This window comes from Lonchura striata, chromosome 7 (assembly GCF_046129695.1).
Source record: "Lonchura striata isolate bLonStr1 chromosome 7, bLonStr1.mat, whole genome shotgun sequence".
Classification (NCBI taxonomy): domain Eukaryota; kingdom Metazoa; phylum Chordata; class Aves; order Passeriformes; family Estrildidae; genus Lonchura; species Lonchura striata.
In genome coordinates this window covers 11,944,914-11,962,502 of record NC_134609.1, presented here as the reverse complement: position 1 = coordinate 11,962,502, position 17,589 = coordinate 11,944,914, and the positions used below count along the sequence as shown (strand labels likewise).

General features: G+C 41.2%; 1 protein-coding gene across 3 annotated transcripts in view; it reads left to right on the top strand.

The window, feature by feature from the left end:
- ADK (adenosine kinase) overlaps window positions 1-17,589 on the top strand; it is a 265,886-nt gene that overhangs the window by 1,944 nt on the left and 246,353 nt on the right. The window contains exons 1-2 of one of the 3 annotated variants that reach the window (XM_021549088.2): window positions 2,346-2,478; window positions 11,834-11,908. In XM_021549088.2, the coding sequence (XP_021404763.1) occupies window positions 2,363-2,478; window positions 11,834-11,908 (191 nt within the window). In that variant the 5' untranslated portion in view covers window positions 2,346-2,362. Of the gene's footprint in view, window positions 1-2,345; window positions 2,479-6,576; window positions 6,694-11,833; window positions 11,909-17,589 lie in introns of those variants that run through there. The other 2 variants (XM_021549106.2, XM_021549097.2) reach the window with 2 other exon arrangements.

Here is a 17,589-nt window from a genome sequence, read left to right as displayed (position 1 = left end):
TGTAACGAGATTCAGTTGTAATGCAAAGCACTGCTAGATATGTTTGGAAACGGTTCCTCTATAGATTAGAAAAGAAGTGAAAAATCACTTAATAATTTCGGAGGTCAATAGCATCGTACTTGTTATACCAAGAATTTGAGGGGATTATAGAGAATGATTGCTTGTTCTCAATATGTAGATCTGGGGCTCTCCAGTCTCTTCAGAAAACCATGTCTAATGGATTCAACAAGGCTGGTTGTACCGTATTTATCCTCCCATATGATATCAACCTCAACCTTTCCCATGACTACCATGAAAACTATTTTAGTATAAAAAAATTAATTCTGCAATGCAATACAAGCCATACCTCATCAACAATAGCAAAGGTTTCCTTTCCCTGTTTTTTCTCTTTTTTTTTTTCATAATTTTTTCTCTCAAAGTGGCTTCATAGAGGTTTCATGGTTACATTTTTAGACCCCTTTGATCTTTTCAGGCAAAGGAAAGCAAATATCGCTCCCTCATGAGGTAGGCAAAGCTGACTGGGTTCAGGAAGCTACACTTGTTTGAAAGCAGTATAGGATGGCTGGCTTTTGCCACCCAGTGAGCAGCATACAAAGCCCGAGACCCAAACTGGCATTCCCAGCTCAACAATGTGTTGTGCTGACATTCATCTGCTGGGCGGCAGGTTTTGCATTGTCTTTATTGACTCCTGCAAATCCCCACTACAAACCAATGGGCTTTAGGCAAGGCCATTAATGTGTGCTGCCTTGTTTTGGGCTTCTGACTGCATCTGTGCTCTGTGAACTGCACTGTTTGAACAGAAAATGGGCTTGCAAAACTGCAAATGGCTTGTCATGGAGTGGTAGCACCAACTTACTAGAAACATCATGAGGTGTTACTTTAGAGGAAAATTACTAAGGATTTGTGTTCTTTTATATGTGGTTTTGTTAGGGAAGTCTGTGAAAACCACAGGCAGATTCTCTTAACAGTCTGGTACAGATATGAAAGAATTTGGACGTTTTCTGTAGAAATGTTTGAGCTTAAATGTATGTGTCTGTATAGAAATATGCATGTTCATCTTTTCCTTCTGCACACAAACTTGTCAAGTCCCCTGTGCTGCATTATGACCTTCTGGCTGTTCTGCAGCTGCTGTATTGATTGAATAGTCATGACGTGGCTAGTTGTTTGAACAAATCAGTTTATCTAGTAGGCAATGTAAGCACTGAGTTTGGCAAATAGTTCATGCTAAAAGTAAAAAGTACAGTATTCCTCCTCTTCTGCTACTATTAGAGATCTCTTCATTTTAAGAATAAATTATCAAATACTCTGTGCATAATTGTTATCAAAAGCAGTCTTTTGTCATTACTGTTCCACTAGATTTTAGAAAGCTTGGTACTAGTGGCTGTAAAAAATATTGCTAATTTCACACATTTTAAATTTCCTTAATAAGCTGGCTTTTAATTTAGCTTATTCTTTCATCAGCTCTTTATAAATGAAAGAAGATTTTGAATATTTTAAGTTAGCTGTGGCTAAGCTTTCAGTTAGAATTTAGTAAATAACGTTTTTCTCTCTTTTATCTCTTGGTTTGGGTTTGTATTTTTTTTGGGGGGGGGGCGTTTCTTTTTGTTTTTTAATTTCACCTTACTCCCCATTTGTATTCATTTCAGTTTTTGTCTTCATGGCTTATAGTTTTCTTACTTTTCTATTTCTTATATCTGCAAACACAGGTAGTGTTTTCCGTGTTGGTACACATAATGTCCTCAGGTCAAAGAAGGAGCTGAAACTCAAGCACTTTTCTGTGTTTGTTCCCAGAATTAGAGCAATAGACTTTTTCTTCAGATGAATATTTAGTCTTCTTTAGAAATCAGACAAATACTCTTGAGGACACTAGCCACAGACGTTGCTAATTTTGTTTTATTTAGGATGCAACAGCAGTTACCTTCCCTTCCAAGCTGTGTTGACAGAAATACATCCAAAACCGGAATGACTTGCAGCATGGAAACTCCTGTGCTGTTACAGTGCAGGCACTGGTTTCCATTGTTCAGATGTGTAACTCTCAAATTACCCTTGACAAGTGTCTTCACCTGGCCTTTGATGTAATCCTCTGGGATTTTGCACAGCACGAGTCATGTTTCCACATGACAACATGTTTTGTGTTTGTGTTTTGGAGAAAGATTGCTGTGGCGTTTCATCCTTTTAGTTGAAGTAATTCCTTGCTTTATTGTAGGGAGTGTGTAAGCTGAGGAAACAGGAGGTTGTGGGAAGGCTCTTTGGACCACAGGCTCTTTCCTTACTGATGTTAGCTGCAGCCCACCTGGCCAGCAGAGCCACACCCACAGCAGTGGTTTAGACTAACAGCCTTGGCCAATAACCCTGCAGAAGGATGCAGCTCTGCCTTGCTGGGATGAGTCCTTACTCCCTTAAGTCACTGGGACTAGTCCTGTCCCTGAGGCTGCTTGCAAGCTGGATTACCTGGGAGAGAAGAGCCACTGTAAACAGGTCTCTTTCATCTTGAGTCTTGAAATTGTGTTTTCCTGAAATTTGAGTTCCTTCTTTTTCAACTAAAGGATCAGTCTGTGTAGGATTACCCACCTCGCTGGATCTACTAATATTGTTTATGAACAGACAAGGAAGATGCCCAAGAAAGACTTAAAAGAATGCAGAATTAGCTGCCTATGGTATTAGCGTAGCAATGTGAAATTCTGTAGCACAAGACCTTGGCTTACTCTGCTGTTGCTAAGGTATATTTCATGTGGAAATCTTGGAAGCAAAATTCTGGCTTGTGATACAAGGTTGTGATATTGAATGTTAGTAGTTAGTTACACAGGCATGGTACACAAATATTTCACAAAACCAGTTTCAGAAGCAGGGAATGGGTTGCTATCTAAAGGTCATTAATTACTATTTGCTGGCAGTGTATTGGAAAACCTTATCTTCTTGAGAAAAGTAAATTGAATTTTCAGATAAAATGTGAACACAATGTTTTTTTCAAGGATGTTCATTTTTTATTTACATAAATTGATTCTTAAAATGTATTATTCATATAATGTATAATAGTAGTACAAAATATTATTATTTATACAATATCAATGCATTTTGTGTGAAGGAGAGACGTCTTTGGGTATTACTTAGATTTCAGGGAAGGGAAGGGGATTTTTTCCATTTTGAACTGTAATAATTTCCATAATGATTATTTGACCACAGTCAAAGCTGTTCTGAACTTGAAGGATATGGTAAGATAAAGCTACTTGCTGGCTTTATGGTACCTTGGGATTTCATTTACAGTGAGAGATTGTTGTGTGGTTTTCTTTCTTGTACATTCAGTGGTACAAAGCAGTTGTAACTGTTTCAAGGGCTGTGCTGTTTGATTAGAATAAAATAGAAGAAAGTATGGATGTCTGCAATATGCTGAAGAGTTAGCAGATTTATAGACTTTGCTTCTACAGACGAACACTCTGTGAAGCTACATGGAAAGAAATGGGATGATTTAACAGAATTATTAAATAATAAAAGATTTTTAATACTTTGCAAGCAGATCCTATACGAGCTATAAATGTATCTTATGTTGCAAGACATTAAATTCTCTCTAAAAAAGTTTCCAAAACAACTGTTACAATAGAATATATCTGCAAGCTCTGCAAAATGCTGTTATTGAAAGAGAATTTGTGGACTTGCTGCTCACTAGTCCCATTTTATAATGTCTACTGGGGCTATTACATAAAAGATCACCCTTCTGTCTTGCAAACAGGCAGCTTATCTAAGATCAACCTTTTGTACTTAGAAGAAATTGAGTGAAAATATGGGAGTTAATAGAGAACTTTTTGTTTCTATGTTGAAAACGGTAAGATTTATACCAAATGTTTGTGGTGTAAAACATAACACATTAGTCCAAAGCTAAGGCGTAGATTGCCTATCTCTTGGATACACAGGTTACAAATATATAGTGTGTAGAGTTTCATGGATTAATTCAATAAAGTACAATTTTAAATGTTCTCATATACCCGCCTGTTATTTTATCAGGTAGGGGTGGAGTTCATTTTGAATTCATAGTGTGCTTGAAATGAAACATTTTAGTGAAATCACCCGAGGAAGTTGTTTATTATATGTAGAGAAACTTACGTGGTCATGAAGATTTCTCTCTTGTATAGTAACAACAGCAGTCAAAAAATTGTGCTAGATTGCGTCAGACATTATATATTTTTAGATACAAAAGCTGTAAATTGCATATTTCTCTCAGGGATTTCTGAGGCCAAATCACCTGTGAAGGCAAGGGCAGCTGCCCCATGCAGGCAGAGGGAATTTGGAGGGTCAGGAAGGCTGAGCAAACTTAGATTGGCTGCCCAGCACATTACATGGTGGGACTGCAAGTTGAAATTGGGGCACAAGCATTAAGTTAATCTCTGAATGACCATAAGTCATAACTGACCATTTTGCCAGGGATACTCTGGTTGCTTTTTCTCCACTTAGGCTAGTGTTAGGTCTGGATGTCTAGCAGTTCCATGGCAAATGACTAAAACCCCAGTGATAAGTAGGGGTAGGTGGTGTCTAGAGATGTCAGTAGCAGTAGAACCTGTGAGTATGTGATAGCACAGGCAAGGTGATTGGGCATGGAGAATAGCTGGAGGCTTATAAAGTGCTATAAGCTGCTGTTGAGGTGTTATATGTGCTATTCCACTAAAAGATGTTAATATTTTTTAGAGAATACATGCTCAAGTGGTAAAATTTAGAAACATTTGATGGTACCTCATTTGGCTTCTTAGTCTATAGCTTACTATTTGTAATATGGAGCTGTATGCTGCAAATTACTCTAAATATAATTAATGTTGAAGTATTATATGTATTTTTCTTTACATATCTTTATGTGCTTGTTAAAATCAAGCAATTATTTATGAGGGAGTCTACAAGTTGATTTTAAAAAATGTTTTTAATATTTTGAATACAGTGATAGAACCAAGAAGACAGCTGCATTCTATAGTTACATACAATAACAAGTTATGTAGTTATTACTATATTTGCTGGTGATGGGATGTTCCTCCCCCACCTTCTAGGTTATAAAACAGAAGTTTTGCTATTAAGGACTGAAACTGCTAAACTGGACATAATACATTGTTCAATGTGAATCGGAGGATGCAACCATTATGTATCTATGTATTTGCATTTCAGTAGAGTTCAAAATCCTCCCTCAGGATTGAGGACCTCTTACACATTGTGTTGCAATAACAGTAAGAGGATGGATGTGTTTCCTACTCTTATTTGACTTTTTCAGGACCCCTGACACTTCAATAATAAGAATTTTGTGACTAATTCGGTAAGTGGTTGTTTTTGAGTGCCTGATTTAGAGGACCTAAGAGATTTGTCCTACATGAGGTAATGAACATAAACGTTTCTGTTGTTTTCATGTGACAATGCAGGTCCTTGACCTTCATCAGTGTGTCGCATTTTGGCATCATCTCCTCTGAGAGACCCCAAAATCAGAAATAGATGGAAAGTTTGACTTTAATTTTTCTGAGTACAATATTCCCATTTTGTGGATGGAAAGGAAGGGAAACTTCAGACTAGTAACCACAGGATTATGAAGTTGTGAAGTTTAAATATTTAGTTAGAGGTGACACAGCAGTACTTAACAATGTGGAATTCATTTTTGGCAAAAACAACCTATTGGCTTCAGTTTCATGAACCAGTGTTTCTGGTGCTAGTAAGTTAACAAAGTAAGTGCCAAATCTGCACAATGTGGCAGTAATTTTGACAGCTAGACGAGGAGTGACGATAGAAACCTGGCTGTAGCGAGACTTTCCCTTTCTGATACGGCAGCTCTGCCAGTGTCAGGCGAATAAGAAAAGTGGAGAAGCAATGACGGGCTGCCCTTTTCCTCCCGTGTTTCCAGTGGTGTCCTGGGCACCCGGAGCGCTGTGTTCACAGGTGGCTGCCGGGCGCAGCCGGGCTGAGGCGATGTGCCCCGGGGCTCGGCAGCCCGGCCCCGCGCCCGGCGGCCGCCGCCTGCGGAGGAAGGCGGGCTCGGCGGGAGGTCACTCGGGGCGGCTCCGCGTCTGACACAACGCACAGCTAAATGAAATCAATGAAAACGCGTTCGTGTCGAGGGCGTAGCGATCGTGTGTCGGGGAGGGCGGCAGCCCGCGGCCAGCACAGAGCCGGGGCGGGGGTTCCCTCGGTTCCCACGGCCCCGTGACACCCGAGGGGCAGCGCTGCCAGGGGCTCCGCTGGCCATCTTTGCTGTGGGCGGTGCGGCTGGAGCCCCGCACCTCTGCTCGGCTACCGCCACTCAACTTTTTTCTCCCTCGGCCAATTGTCACTGTCTGCCACACTCGCCGCCGGGGCTCGCGGAGGGGACGGCAGCGGCAGGAGCTAGGTGGGAGGCGCGCGCTCTCCGCCCGTACCAAAGATGGCGGTCGAGGAGCCCGGGGGTGCCGGGCGGGCGGCACCGCTCGGTACCGGGCGCTGCCGAACCGGGGCGCGGGGCCCGCCGGCAGCGCCCCGCGGCTCCTCGCGCCGCGCAGGGCCCGGGCCCGCCCCCGCCCGCCGCCCGGCCAATGGCGGGACGCGCGAGCGGGCGGGGCGGGGCGCGCGCCGGGCCGGCCGAGCGCTCAGTCGCGGCTGAGGCGCGGGCGCCGGGCGGAGAGGCGACGGTGCCGCTGCCGCTGGCGGGGGACTCTGCCGCGGGCGGCCGGCCGGGCGCGGAGCCATGGCCGCTCTCAGGTAATGTCGAGCACCCAGGCAGCGCCCGCAGCACAGCCCCGCGTCCCGGGGGAAGGGGCGGCGGGCGCTGATGCGCTCCTACTGGCGGGGCGGAGGCGCCCGGTGCGATGCTCCGCCGCAGCCGGGCTTTTCTCTCCGCTGTGTAATCAGGATGCGGGGCAGCGCTGCTTCGTCCCATCCCTCTCTGACCGTCGCGAGTTGGTTTGGTGGCTGCACGCCCGCTCCCCTGGGGCGGGGAAGGAGGGAGAGCTGTGCCGGTGTCCTGCCGGCCCCTGAGCCCGGTGGGGGCAGCGCTCCCGGGGCGCCGCGTCGGCTTCTCGCGGGCAGGTGGGTGCGCCCGGCCGGGACTCGCGGCGGCGCTGGGCGATGCCGGTGCCCAGCGGCATCGCAGCGAGAGCCCCGAGCTGCGCCGCTGCCGGCCGGGCCCGCAGGTGATCCGCGGGGCGGCGGCCGGGGGCTGCGTGCGGCGTCGCTCGGCGGCGGTGCCGCTGTCACAGGTAGCGCCTGGGCGCGGGCGGCCGCCGCCCGCCGCGGGGTGCCGCCCGTGGGCGTGGGAGGATGCGTGTCGAGGGGCCCCGGCAGCCGCGCTGGAGCCTTAAACCCTCGCTGTAGCTTGCCGTGACTGGAGCTAGGTTTTAAAAGAATCCCCAATAACGAGAAGCAGGGGATTAATAGCAGGCTAGGCTCTTGGCAGGCTGTTGGAACTGCGGTGATATCAGCCTGTCAGCAAATCCCGGAGAATGAAAAACCAGTAACTTAACGTTCAGTGACAGGAGGTACTGTGAATAGTTTTTCTCCCCCAAACACTTTACCTTGAGATGGGATTGTATTGTGAGGTAAGTCGGTAACCTTTGATCAGATCTTTGGCTTCTAAAGAAATGCCAAATATTACAGACTCCACGTTCAATTTGATAATTCAAGGCAATTCTCCCATCTCCTCTTTCCACCCTCCAAACTCTGTGTATCAGGTTTCATTTACACTGTTTCTGACCGAGACGGAAATTTTGAAATTGCAATAGTATTTCACTGTTGGGGCTCATGAAGTTAGCACAGCTGTCTGAGGAGCTGGGTAGTGGTGGAACTGTTTTTTTTGCGGCAGCCTTGCTTACATAAGGCCAAAGCTTTTAGACTTGTTTTCAAAGTTGGAGCCTGTGAGTGTGTGTCACTTTAGAAGACTACGAAAGTTTCATAATAAATTAAATCTTCACTGAAGATGTTCCTCTAAGTCAGTATGTAAATATGTAACTGCTTAGCCAAATATTGTCTTTGCTTACCCACGTCAGGAAAGCATGTGAGCAGTCCTGCAGGCCACCTTGTATGTTTAAGGTCTATATGCTAAAGTGATTTGCTGACCAGTGATGCAAGAAAATTGTCTGAACTCTGGAAGGATGGAATAATAGTTCTAAGGTACTTCTGTGTTAATTACTGTTGTAAGTATCATCCTACTTGCAATAATGTTACATGGGCATGTGGGATGAGAGAAGGATGCTCTTAGTTGAGAGCTTATAGCTAGTCAAGTGCTATAAATCTGGTGCTATTGCTGTTTTGCTTTAACTACAAATATAAGTAACTTTCGGTAAGTTCAAATCTTGTCTTATATGGTGTTTTAAACTGAAATGGATATGCTGAGAACAGGCTTAAAACATGCCTTGCTTTGCCCTACTTTAAAGGGCATAGTGAAACCCTTTAGAAATACTAATATTTTAGATTTTACAAGACTTTTTAGATTTTAAATTTGTAAAAGGACAACTAGGCACACAGCGTGCTGCCATGCAATTGCACGTCCAAATGTCTCAGTCATGTTTAAAGCTTTCTGAGTTGCCAGTATCCAAAGGCCCAAAATATTCCTCTGTCTCTGTGCCAGTAACTAATAATAAGCTTTCACTGATATTTTGATGTTGCTCTTCCACGGAAGTGCACAGCAGCCTGAGATGATAACAGTATTGTGTGATAGTTGGATATAGTGCTGCTATTGCTCAGCAGCCAACTTGAATCAGGACCATATTTTTAAAAATGCCTGCAGCAGGAGAGCATGAGATTGGACAGCGTTCCAGATCATTCAGTTGCAGTTAATTTTGTTGACTTCTTAAAAAAGGTTCATGGGTAGCTCAGCACTGATTTGTGGGTTCTTTTTTATTTGTTTGTGTTTGTTGTTTTGTTTTTATCCAGTCTGGTTTCATTTTATTACTTCTGCCACTTCTGATAAGAGTAAGGTGTGAAAAGGTGGCCATTTGTGTAAAATCAGTCATATTAGTAATGTCTGAACAAAATACCTAATTAACAGGTGAAGATTTATTTGTACTTAATGAGTTACATTGTTTGAATTTGTAATTGCAACTCGCACTTCATGTAGTCCTAAGTTAAAAGCCAAACTCATAAAGATTATTGCTGCTTGTCAATAGTTAGGAATGTAAATGTGATGTACATCAAAGGTTTTTGTTGTTGCTGTTCTGTAGTTTTGCCTGTTAGATAGATGGTATGTTTTTGTCTAAACAACTTTCAGATTTGTATGAACATCCTGTTTTTAGTTTGGAGTTTAAAAGGCATATATCTTGTTGCTATATATATGTATACTCTTTGTGTGTCTGTATGTATATACACACGTAGATGCTTACTTTTCAAACTTGATTCCAAATGGCACTCAACATACAGCCTCTGGAATACTTGAATGGGGGTGATTATAAAATATTGTGGGTAAGGAAGGCTTGGGAATGAGCAGGACTTAGATGTGATGTAAAGAGCTGCCTGGATTAATAGTACTGAAAAGTTCTGGTTCCTGCTGCTGCTGACATGTGAGAAGTTTGTACACGTTATTGGCTTCATAGAGCTTCTGCACAAAGTAGCTCTTGTGCTGCTTTGAGCACACTGACCTGCAGGTTCTGTAGTCCACAGCTCATTGAATGTTTGGTAACTTCTATTTTGCTTTTACATTGAATGTGTAACTTCTTCATGGGCGGTGACCTCAGCATGTCAGCTGTATTTCAGATTTTTTTTTTTGTAAGTACAGCTGCTGTTTTTTGGCAAACTGACCATTAAAGTCCTGGCTCTTGTCTTACACAGAAGTTATCCATGATATGTTTTTTTTTTTTTCTTAAGTGTAGTTATAAATCTATTGATGTGTAGAATTTCACAGCATGTGAAAATCAGGTAAACATTAAGTACAGGAACATATAGTTTGGGACAAATCTGCATTCAACACTTGAAAAGTTCAGACTTCATTCATTGTCCTACAGTACTATTTATGCAATACTTAGGTTTTACAACAGAGAGAATGTTCTGTCTTGTGACTTCAACTGCAATCCCCTTTACCCTTACATCTTCCGAGCTGTCATCTGTCTCTCACTCTTCATGTCTTCTAGCCAGGTGTAATTATGGTTATGCTATTTTGAACATTGTGCTATTTGTCACACTGACAAAAGTATTTAGCCAGTCTTACAGGTTTTTACTAAGCAGATGTTAACTATTCCAGTTAGGAGCAAGCTGGATTTTTGGCTCCATCTTCCACAAGCACACAAGCAGCATCTAGCACACATTTCAAGCAGCATCTTCCACAATTTATTTACGTTTAAGTGCGCACTAAAAGATTGTCCTTAAAGCTACAAAAACTAGGATACTTAAAGCATGGTTTGCTTTGTCTCAGTATCAAGGTTATTAATTGTATTTTCCATAGTGCAACGTGGGTCACCGTTCCCCTGAGTGCAGTCCTTCATGGACAGGCTGCTCCAGCATGGCTCCTTTACAGGGTCACAAGTCCTACCAGGAAACCTGCTCCAGCGCGGGCTCCTCTCTCCATGGGTTTGCAGGTCCCTGCCAGGTGGCTGTTCCAGCACAGGTCTCCAGTGAGGTCCCAGCCTCCTCTCAGGCATCCACCTTTTCTAGCCTGGGTCTCCTGCAAGGGCTGCAGGGGGATCTCTGCATCCCCATGGACCTCCATGGGCTGCAGGGGGACATTCTGCTGCACCACAATCTGCGCCAAGGGCTGCAGGGAAACCTCAGCTCAGGTGCCAGGAGCAGCTCCTGCCTCTCCTCTGCTGACCATGGTGTATGCAGAGCTGTTCGCTCACCTGTTCTCACCCTGCTCTTCTCTGGCCTCATTACATCGACTCAGTAAGTTTTTTTCACCCTTCTTCTGAAATCTGTTGTCACTGAGGTATAATGATTATCTCTAATTAGTCCCACCTTTGCCTGTGGCATGCCCATCTTGGAGCTACCAGGGATTGGCTCTGCTGGAAGCTTCTGGTGGCTTCTCACAGAAGCCACCCCTGTAGGCCCCTGGCTACCAAAACATGGCCACACAAACCCCATATAGGTGGTCATACTGAAGCTACCTTTGGTAGCTGGAGCATGGCTGTGCCTTGTTGGTTGGAGACAGTAGGTCTTAGTTGGGCAAGGAATGTGATGGTTTTGGATGTAGTTTGAGAGAACAGCTGCGTTCACTCCTACTTGACACTTGGCCACATATCTAATCCTTTGGTATTACTGCATTATCACCCCAGTACATGCTATTCAGGAAAATGTAACACATGGTTTCTGGATTAATCTAAAAAAGGAGGTTAAAGCTATCTGTCTCAAGAATACTGTTTACAGTATTTTTGATATATTTTTTTTCTATGTGAAAGAAGTAATGGTAATGAAAGTCAAATTGCTTTAAAAGTACATCCAACCTACCAAAATACAGCTGCACTGTTTAAAATGGCTGACAATACAGAATACGTAGTCTCTTTGTTTCAGTTTAGTAGAACAGACTTAAATTATTAATTATTTGTTGGTACCCAACAACTGAGTAGGTTCAATGAAATTCTTATTACTCTGGTGTGATGCTTCCCCTGTCTAAAATTTGGTATTACAAATTGAATGTCATCCTTTAAAACTCCAGAACATGGCATGCAGCTTACATTCTTTATCTGAGTGACTGTTTAACAGAATAATGTGTTTATTATTGCAGTTCATGTATTGATCAAATATCACTGTAGGATGGTACTTCACTCAAATTTGATTCTGTGTATATGCCAGGTCACTAGGTGTTTACTGTGCTGGGCAAAATGTGTATTCTTTTGTTTTTCTCCCTAATAAAAAAATGTCTTTACTAGAAACAATAAACCAGTGCAAAGCTAACTTGAAATAATTTATTCTCTTACAGTGAAAATGTCCTGTTTGGAATGGGAAATCCTCTGCTTGATATCTGTGCAGTTGTGGACAAGGACTTCCTTGACAAGTAAGGCTTTTTTTTTTTAATGTCAGTTTTGTTTCCAGAATTATGCCTGTAAATAAATGGTGGGCTACCTCCCTGTATAATGCTGTGTTTAGGCTGATCTCTGGGATTCTGGCCTTGTGCTGGAAGTAGCCAGTATCTGTCATTTGATTGTTCTTGCTCCATGAAACTGTGGTGATGATATCTATAAAAACCTTCAGTATTTTCATATGTTTTTTCATCAATTTATTCTGGTGTCCTCATGCTGTCTTTGTTAGTCTTTAACTGGAAGGAGTCATCAATTTCAGTAAGATTTAGGTAGCTCTTATATGAATCTTTGTGTGCTACTTTTGATTTACTATTACTGTACTCTTCTTCAGTGATGTCTGTGGGGTAAATAGGCCATTTCTGTAACACACTAAGAAAAGCTGTGCAAATATACCTTTAAAAAATATTCCAGTTTATCAGTCAGGAACAGAACTGCTTCATATCAGGTTGTCTGTTATCTTTCTTAAGCCTTCTTGTTATGCTACCATCCATAAAACCATATTACTGGATTGCTTAATTGGCATTAAGCCTACTCATTCTTGAATCAGCTTAGAGATCTGTCTTTTCCAGAGGTGTAAAATACAGTTGCTCTTTTAAATCTTTCTGCTTGAGCTCAATTTTTTATTGCTTTTTCTCCACTTTTTCTCTGCTTTGTAAGTTGATTTGATCCTTTTCAGAGTGCTTGCAATTTTTTCTTTAATTTTTGAAGTGTTAATGAATTTTTTCTCTGATAGTTCTTTATTTTGTTAATGGGAAAATTGCATCAAAACTAAATTGCACATAACCAAATAAAGAACAGGTGCAGAGTTTTTATTTTTGAATATGTATTATCAGGCGCAAATATTTTGTTCTGCAGCTTTTAATAGCAATAATTTGTCATCAATATTTCATCACTCAAATTTTATCTTAAGGTTTAAGTGAAAGCCTCTCTGTTGTAAGCTGGAAACAAAATACAAGAATGTAATGGATTGTGCCAAATTCAAACACCTGGAACTTAAGAAATCAGGTCTATGTCTTGAGCATTCAAAAAAGTGAGTTAATCTGGTGTAATTCTCTGCCTCACGTTTCCACTGAAATAAGCTGAAAGCTCTTCTCCCAACCCAACAGTACTCCCCAACTAATCCTTACAAACTGCTGACATAAAAGAGATGATGGGATCTCTACTGCAGCACTGAAATCCTTCAGGAGTGCATTGTGCTTTTCACTGGATGTGATGTGCTCTGCAGAATTTAATTTAATTTAAAAATTAGAAGTCTTATGTACTCAAATTTGAGTCCTGTCAGACAAAATAAATTATCTCCTGGAGCAGCATATGCTCTGTGAGTGTTTCTTTACTGCTGAAATGTGTTTGTGGGGTATTGCATTATTGAAAGCCATAAGCAGTCTTCCCCCAGCAGTTTCACAGGAGCCTGCTGATAATGTGATAGCTCTGGTAATAACCTCAAAACTGAGGAGCTTGTTTACCTTCTCCTGCACCTGATTTGATATCCCTCTCCCTGTTTGTCAGGGTATGCAGAAAAGTCCATTTAACAAACCAACAAGTGTTTCTGCTCCGGGTACAACTACCTTTTGCAACACTTCCTGAAGTGGGGATCAGATCCCACGTCTCCTCAGCTTGTGAAGGGACATAAAATGGAAAATGGAGTGGTAGACAACTGCTAGAATAAAGTTATCTATTCAAATGCTGCAGGGAGGTGCAAGAGCATAAACATTTCAGGACTGTGAAGCATTTGAAAGAGAAATTGTTGATCATTGTAGTTTCTCTTTTTTCTTGTCAAGCAAGGCATGCACCCATCTCTAGCCATGTAGTGTCAGCTTTTGGTATCTTGGCAACCTTGAGTCTGTTTCTCACCTCTTCTACTGGGTGGGAATGTTTAATGGGGTTGTCAGGCCAGCAGGGCTCTGACTTGAGAAGGTAGCTTAGGAAAATAAAAAAAGTTTAGGTAAATACCCATAAGAATTTTATACATTTAACGTTTACAGTATTGCTGTTGTTTTATCCACCTCTTGTACAGTCAGTTGTAAGAATAAATACCTTTGTTCAGAATAAAGGACTTGATTAAACTTGCAAGTTTAATCAATATATATTGTAAATGAAATAAGAGTATTAAAATGAGTCCTGTAAACAGCTTATTTTTGTAACTTCTGTTAAGAAAGTGTGAATTGAAACAGCGTAAGGAAGTATAGAAAGTGGTCTTTTAAAAATATTTACTTGGCCTACAATCCATGTTAGAAATAAACCTGAAAATAAACATATAATGCAGTTCTACTCCTTGCAGATTCTAAACAGTTTGCTGCCATGTAATATTGGTTTGAGGAAATGAGCAGTGTTGGAGGGCTGGGTTAGCACAACCCTGACTCTTTGCTTTCAAGGTAGATTTTGGTTTAATCTGATCTCCGAAGTCTTTTACTCTCTTGACAAGTTTTGGAGGGCATTAAGCCTTTCCTAGGAGAGTCAATTTTAATTTATATCACAACAAAAGTTCACCATTCCCATCTGGGCTTTTCAGACCATATCAGCAGTCTGGCATTACCTGGGCCAGAGAAGCTTTAGCCTCTGTTGTGATTTCTGGGTCCCATTTCTTGCCTCTCAGGGAGAAAATCTGGAAAAGTGTTAGCAATGTTGATGGCACTGTTGAAAACTGGTAATACCACAAACCACTTTCATTTCTGTTTACAGAGCTGGAAAGAAGTCTTGAAATAAATATAGTCCACCATATGTCTTTGGTTGTTTTTAGTATCTGCATGAAAGAAATATCAGAAATGTGGTTTTGTTTTGGTTTTTTGGACTCTTTTTAGTTTGCATCAACTCCATTACCTAAGAGTATTTTTGTTTAATTTATCAAGATACAGATACTGACTGAAAGAGCAGCTTCTTAGGGCTGAGAGGGAAAGGAATAGAAGAAGAATTAATGCGTTGTGGGTGAATTGCTAACTATAGCTATGCTAATCTGTGAAAATAACTTTGCTAGCAGGTATTCATTAAAGCTTTTTGTGTACTCCCTTCTACCCATGACATTTAACAGGAATGATTCTTTTACCTTCTAACTCTGAAAGATATTTAAAAATAACTTAATCTACTCTACATATATTAAACTCTGCTAAAATGGGAAAAAAATTCTGATTAACATGCCAATGACATTTTAAGACACCAAACTCAGTACTGCTGACTCCTGTAAATACTCCAGTGTCCTGCTGTTCAAAGTTAGGACATGGCATGTGTTTCATTGCTTTCCCTAGAACACTCTGTTTTGCAAATACTCAGTTTTTGACACTGAATTTAGCTTATCTAGTTGTAGTTCATTTTTAGGTTGTAGAGATCTGGGCATTACTTGTCACCTCAGGTGCTCTTCAGGGGTTGAGAAATGTGTGTTCATGGTATGGATAAATCTTCTCTTGCTGTGTCTGGCTGCAGGAGCTCAGAAGGAGAAGAGAATCAGTGCTGACAAATAGACATTGACAGGACTATTGTGCCAGTCCTGAAACTTCTCAATATGTGAAACCTCGGATGTTTCCTGACTGATCAGAGGGAAGGCAAGGAAAATATCTGTAATTGCCTGCACCTGTATAAGCATGGAAATATCTTTCAGCCTATGTTCTTAAAAAGGAGTGGATATACAGGGGAAAAATAGGATATATGTTTTATTTATCACAGGAAGTTTCAAGACTCATATTGCTGTATTTCACTCTAATTTCTGGGCTCTTGACCAGAGCCATGATCTCATAAGTTGAGGTATGTTTACTACTCGGGCTGCCAAATTCCATTATAGTTAAAACCTGCAGACTGACTATTTTGTCACCATTGTGGTCCAGGATTATAAATTTCGGTATGGTTGCTCATTGGTTATCCAAGCAGACAAGTATTTTTCTCTTTAGGTCTTTTTTTCCTTTTAAATTAAGGTCTGTGACAGTCTTTGTACAGGTTCATTTAGGATGCTCAGCAAGGACTGGAATTTTTATAACTGTCATGCCCTCTACCATCTGTTCCTTAGTTCTCTTTCCTGCCTTTTCTGGTGTAAATACAAAGTATCTTTAAATCAAGTAATGGGTTTGTATTATTTTTCATCTTCACTGGAAAGAACAGGTTTGAAGAAACAGAAAAGGAAGAATGAATGGGGCCTTTGGAGTGGTAGTAACGATTGCTATATGAAAAGAGAATATCTCAGGGAAGGAAGAAGTGCTATCATTGTGATCCATAATTTCACAAGTATGGATATGGATCTCCTGCTGTGTACAGCCAACTTAATGTAGCACTGAAAGTGGCTGGGTCATTCCCGGAGATCCCAAGATGCATGAGCATCCTTTACCTTTCCTCACTGCAAAGTACTGGCAAAAGGTGATGGATCAGTTAAGCACAAACTTCCGTAATAGAACAGCATTAACATTTGGTAAATGAAACATTCTTGTGTGAAGCTATTTTAATGTTTGCCGTGATGGAAGTGAAGATGTACATATTTGATCCTTTTTCTAGTCTTGTGGAAATTTGGATTATAAATTAAGAAATAATAAAATAAATTAAGAAAATTTTGTGAAGCAGCTTCAGTTGACAATGACGAAAAACTTGTCCTTACTTGTGTTAAATTTAGATTGGTCTATATAAACTGTGGCTTGTGTTATTCTCAACATTTACAGTTTGTTACCTTTGTCCTGTCTAACAGAAGCCATTGTAACTTCCCATAGCAAAGAAAAAAATCAAAAGACCATTCATTCAGTTAACTCTCATGAAGTGGCCAAGGGTCTAAATAGCTTTTAGACGATAAGAGGTGATTTTCTGTTCACCAAAGTTGGCTTCAATGCAAAACAAACCTTTCCCCAAAAACACCTGCTGGAGTGACCTTGAAAAATGAGAAAGATAAATACTGCAGCTTCCATTCTGTACTTGGAAGCTGCAGTATCCAATAATGCACAGGATGCAAACATGGGCTTTGCTACTAGATTTAAGTGGGGACCCCCCCTACCCCCTTCAGACTTTTCACTTTCATTCTGTTAACTTAGATTCTGTGCTTCATCAGCCCTGGGGAGAGGTTAATGGGTTTTTGTATTGCTTTGAGCTGGGAATTGTGTTGCCTGTTGTCCTGGTTTTGGCTGAGACAGGGTTAATTCTCCTTCTAGTGGGTGTTGCAGTGCTGTGTGTTTTGGATTTAGTGTGTACTGTCTATACAGTGATGAAGGTATGTAAAGTACATGGTAAAAACTTTAAAACCTCTCCCTGAAAATTTGCCTCTGTATTTTCCCACCCCCTGCAGAAGATAATTTGGTGTATGATATTCCATTGTTTCAATAATTCTTGGGAAAGATTAATCCTGAAAGTATTTGTTGCATTGGGTTATCTGGCAGAGAAGCTGAACAGCTGAGTGCTGTATTATTACCTTGTGGTTTTAGTCGTATCTCTAGAAGTCCATTTAATTAGTCACAAGGTGTAAACATAGAATATTGTTGAAACTGTTGAGCCCAATTGCATCATCTGACTGCTGATAAATGATAAAAACTCAGTTTGCTTGCAAAAACTTAAGATGATGATAGCTGTCCTAAGAAGGTCCTCTTCATACTAGTATGTCTATAAATTTGGTAATATTCCTGACAACATAATTAAAGCTTTCTACAGCCCTAATGCTTTCTCCTAGTGCATTTAGTTAAATGTGTAGTTTAAATGTGTG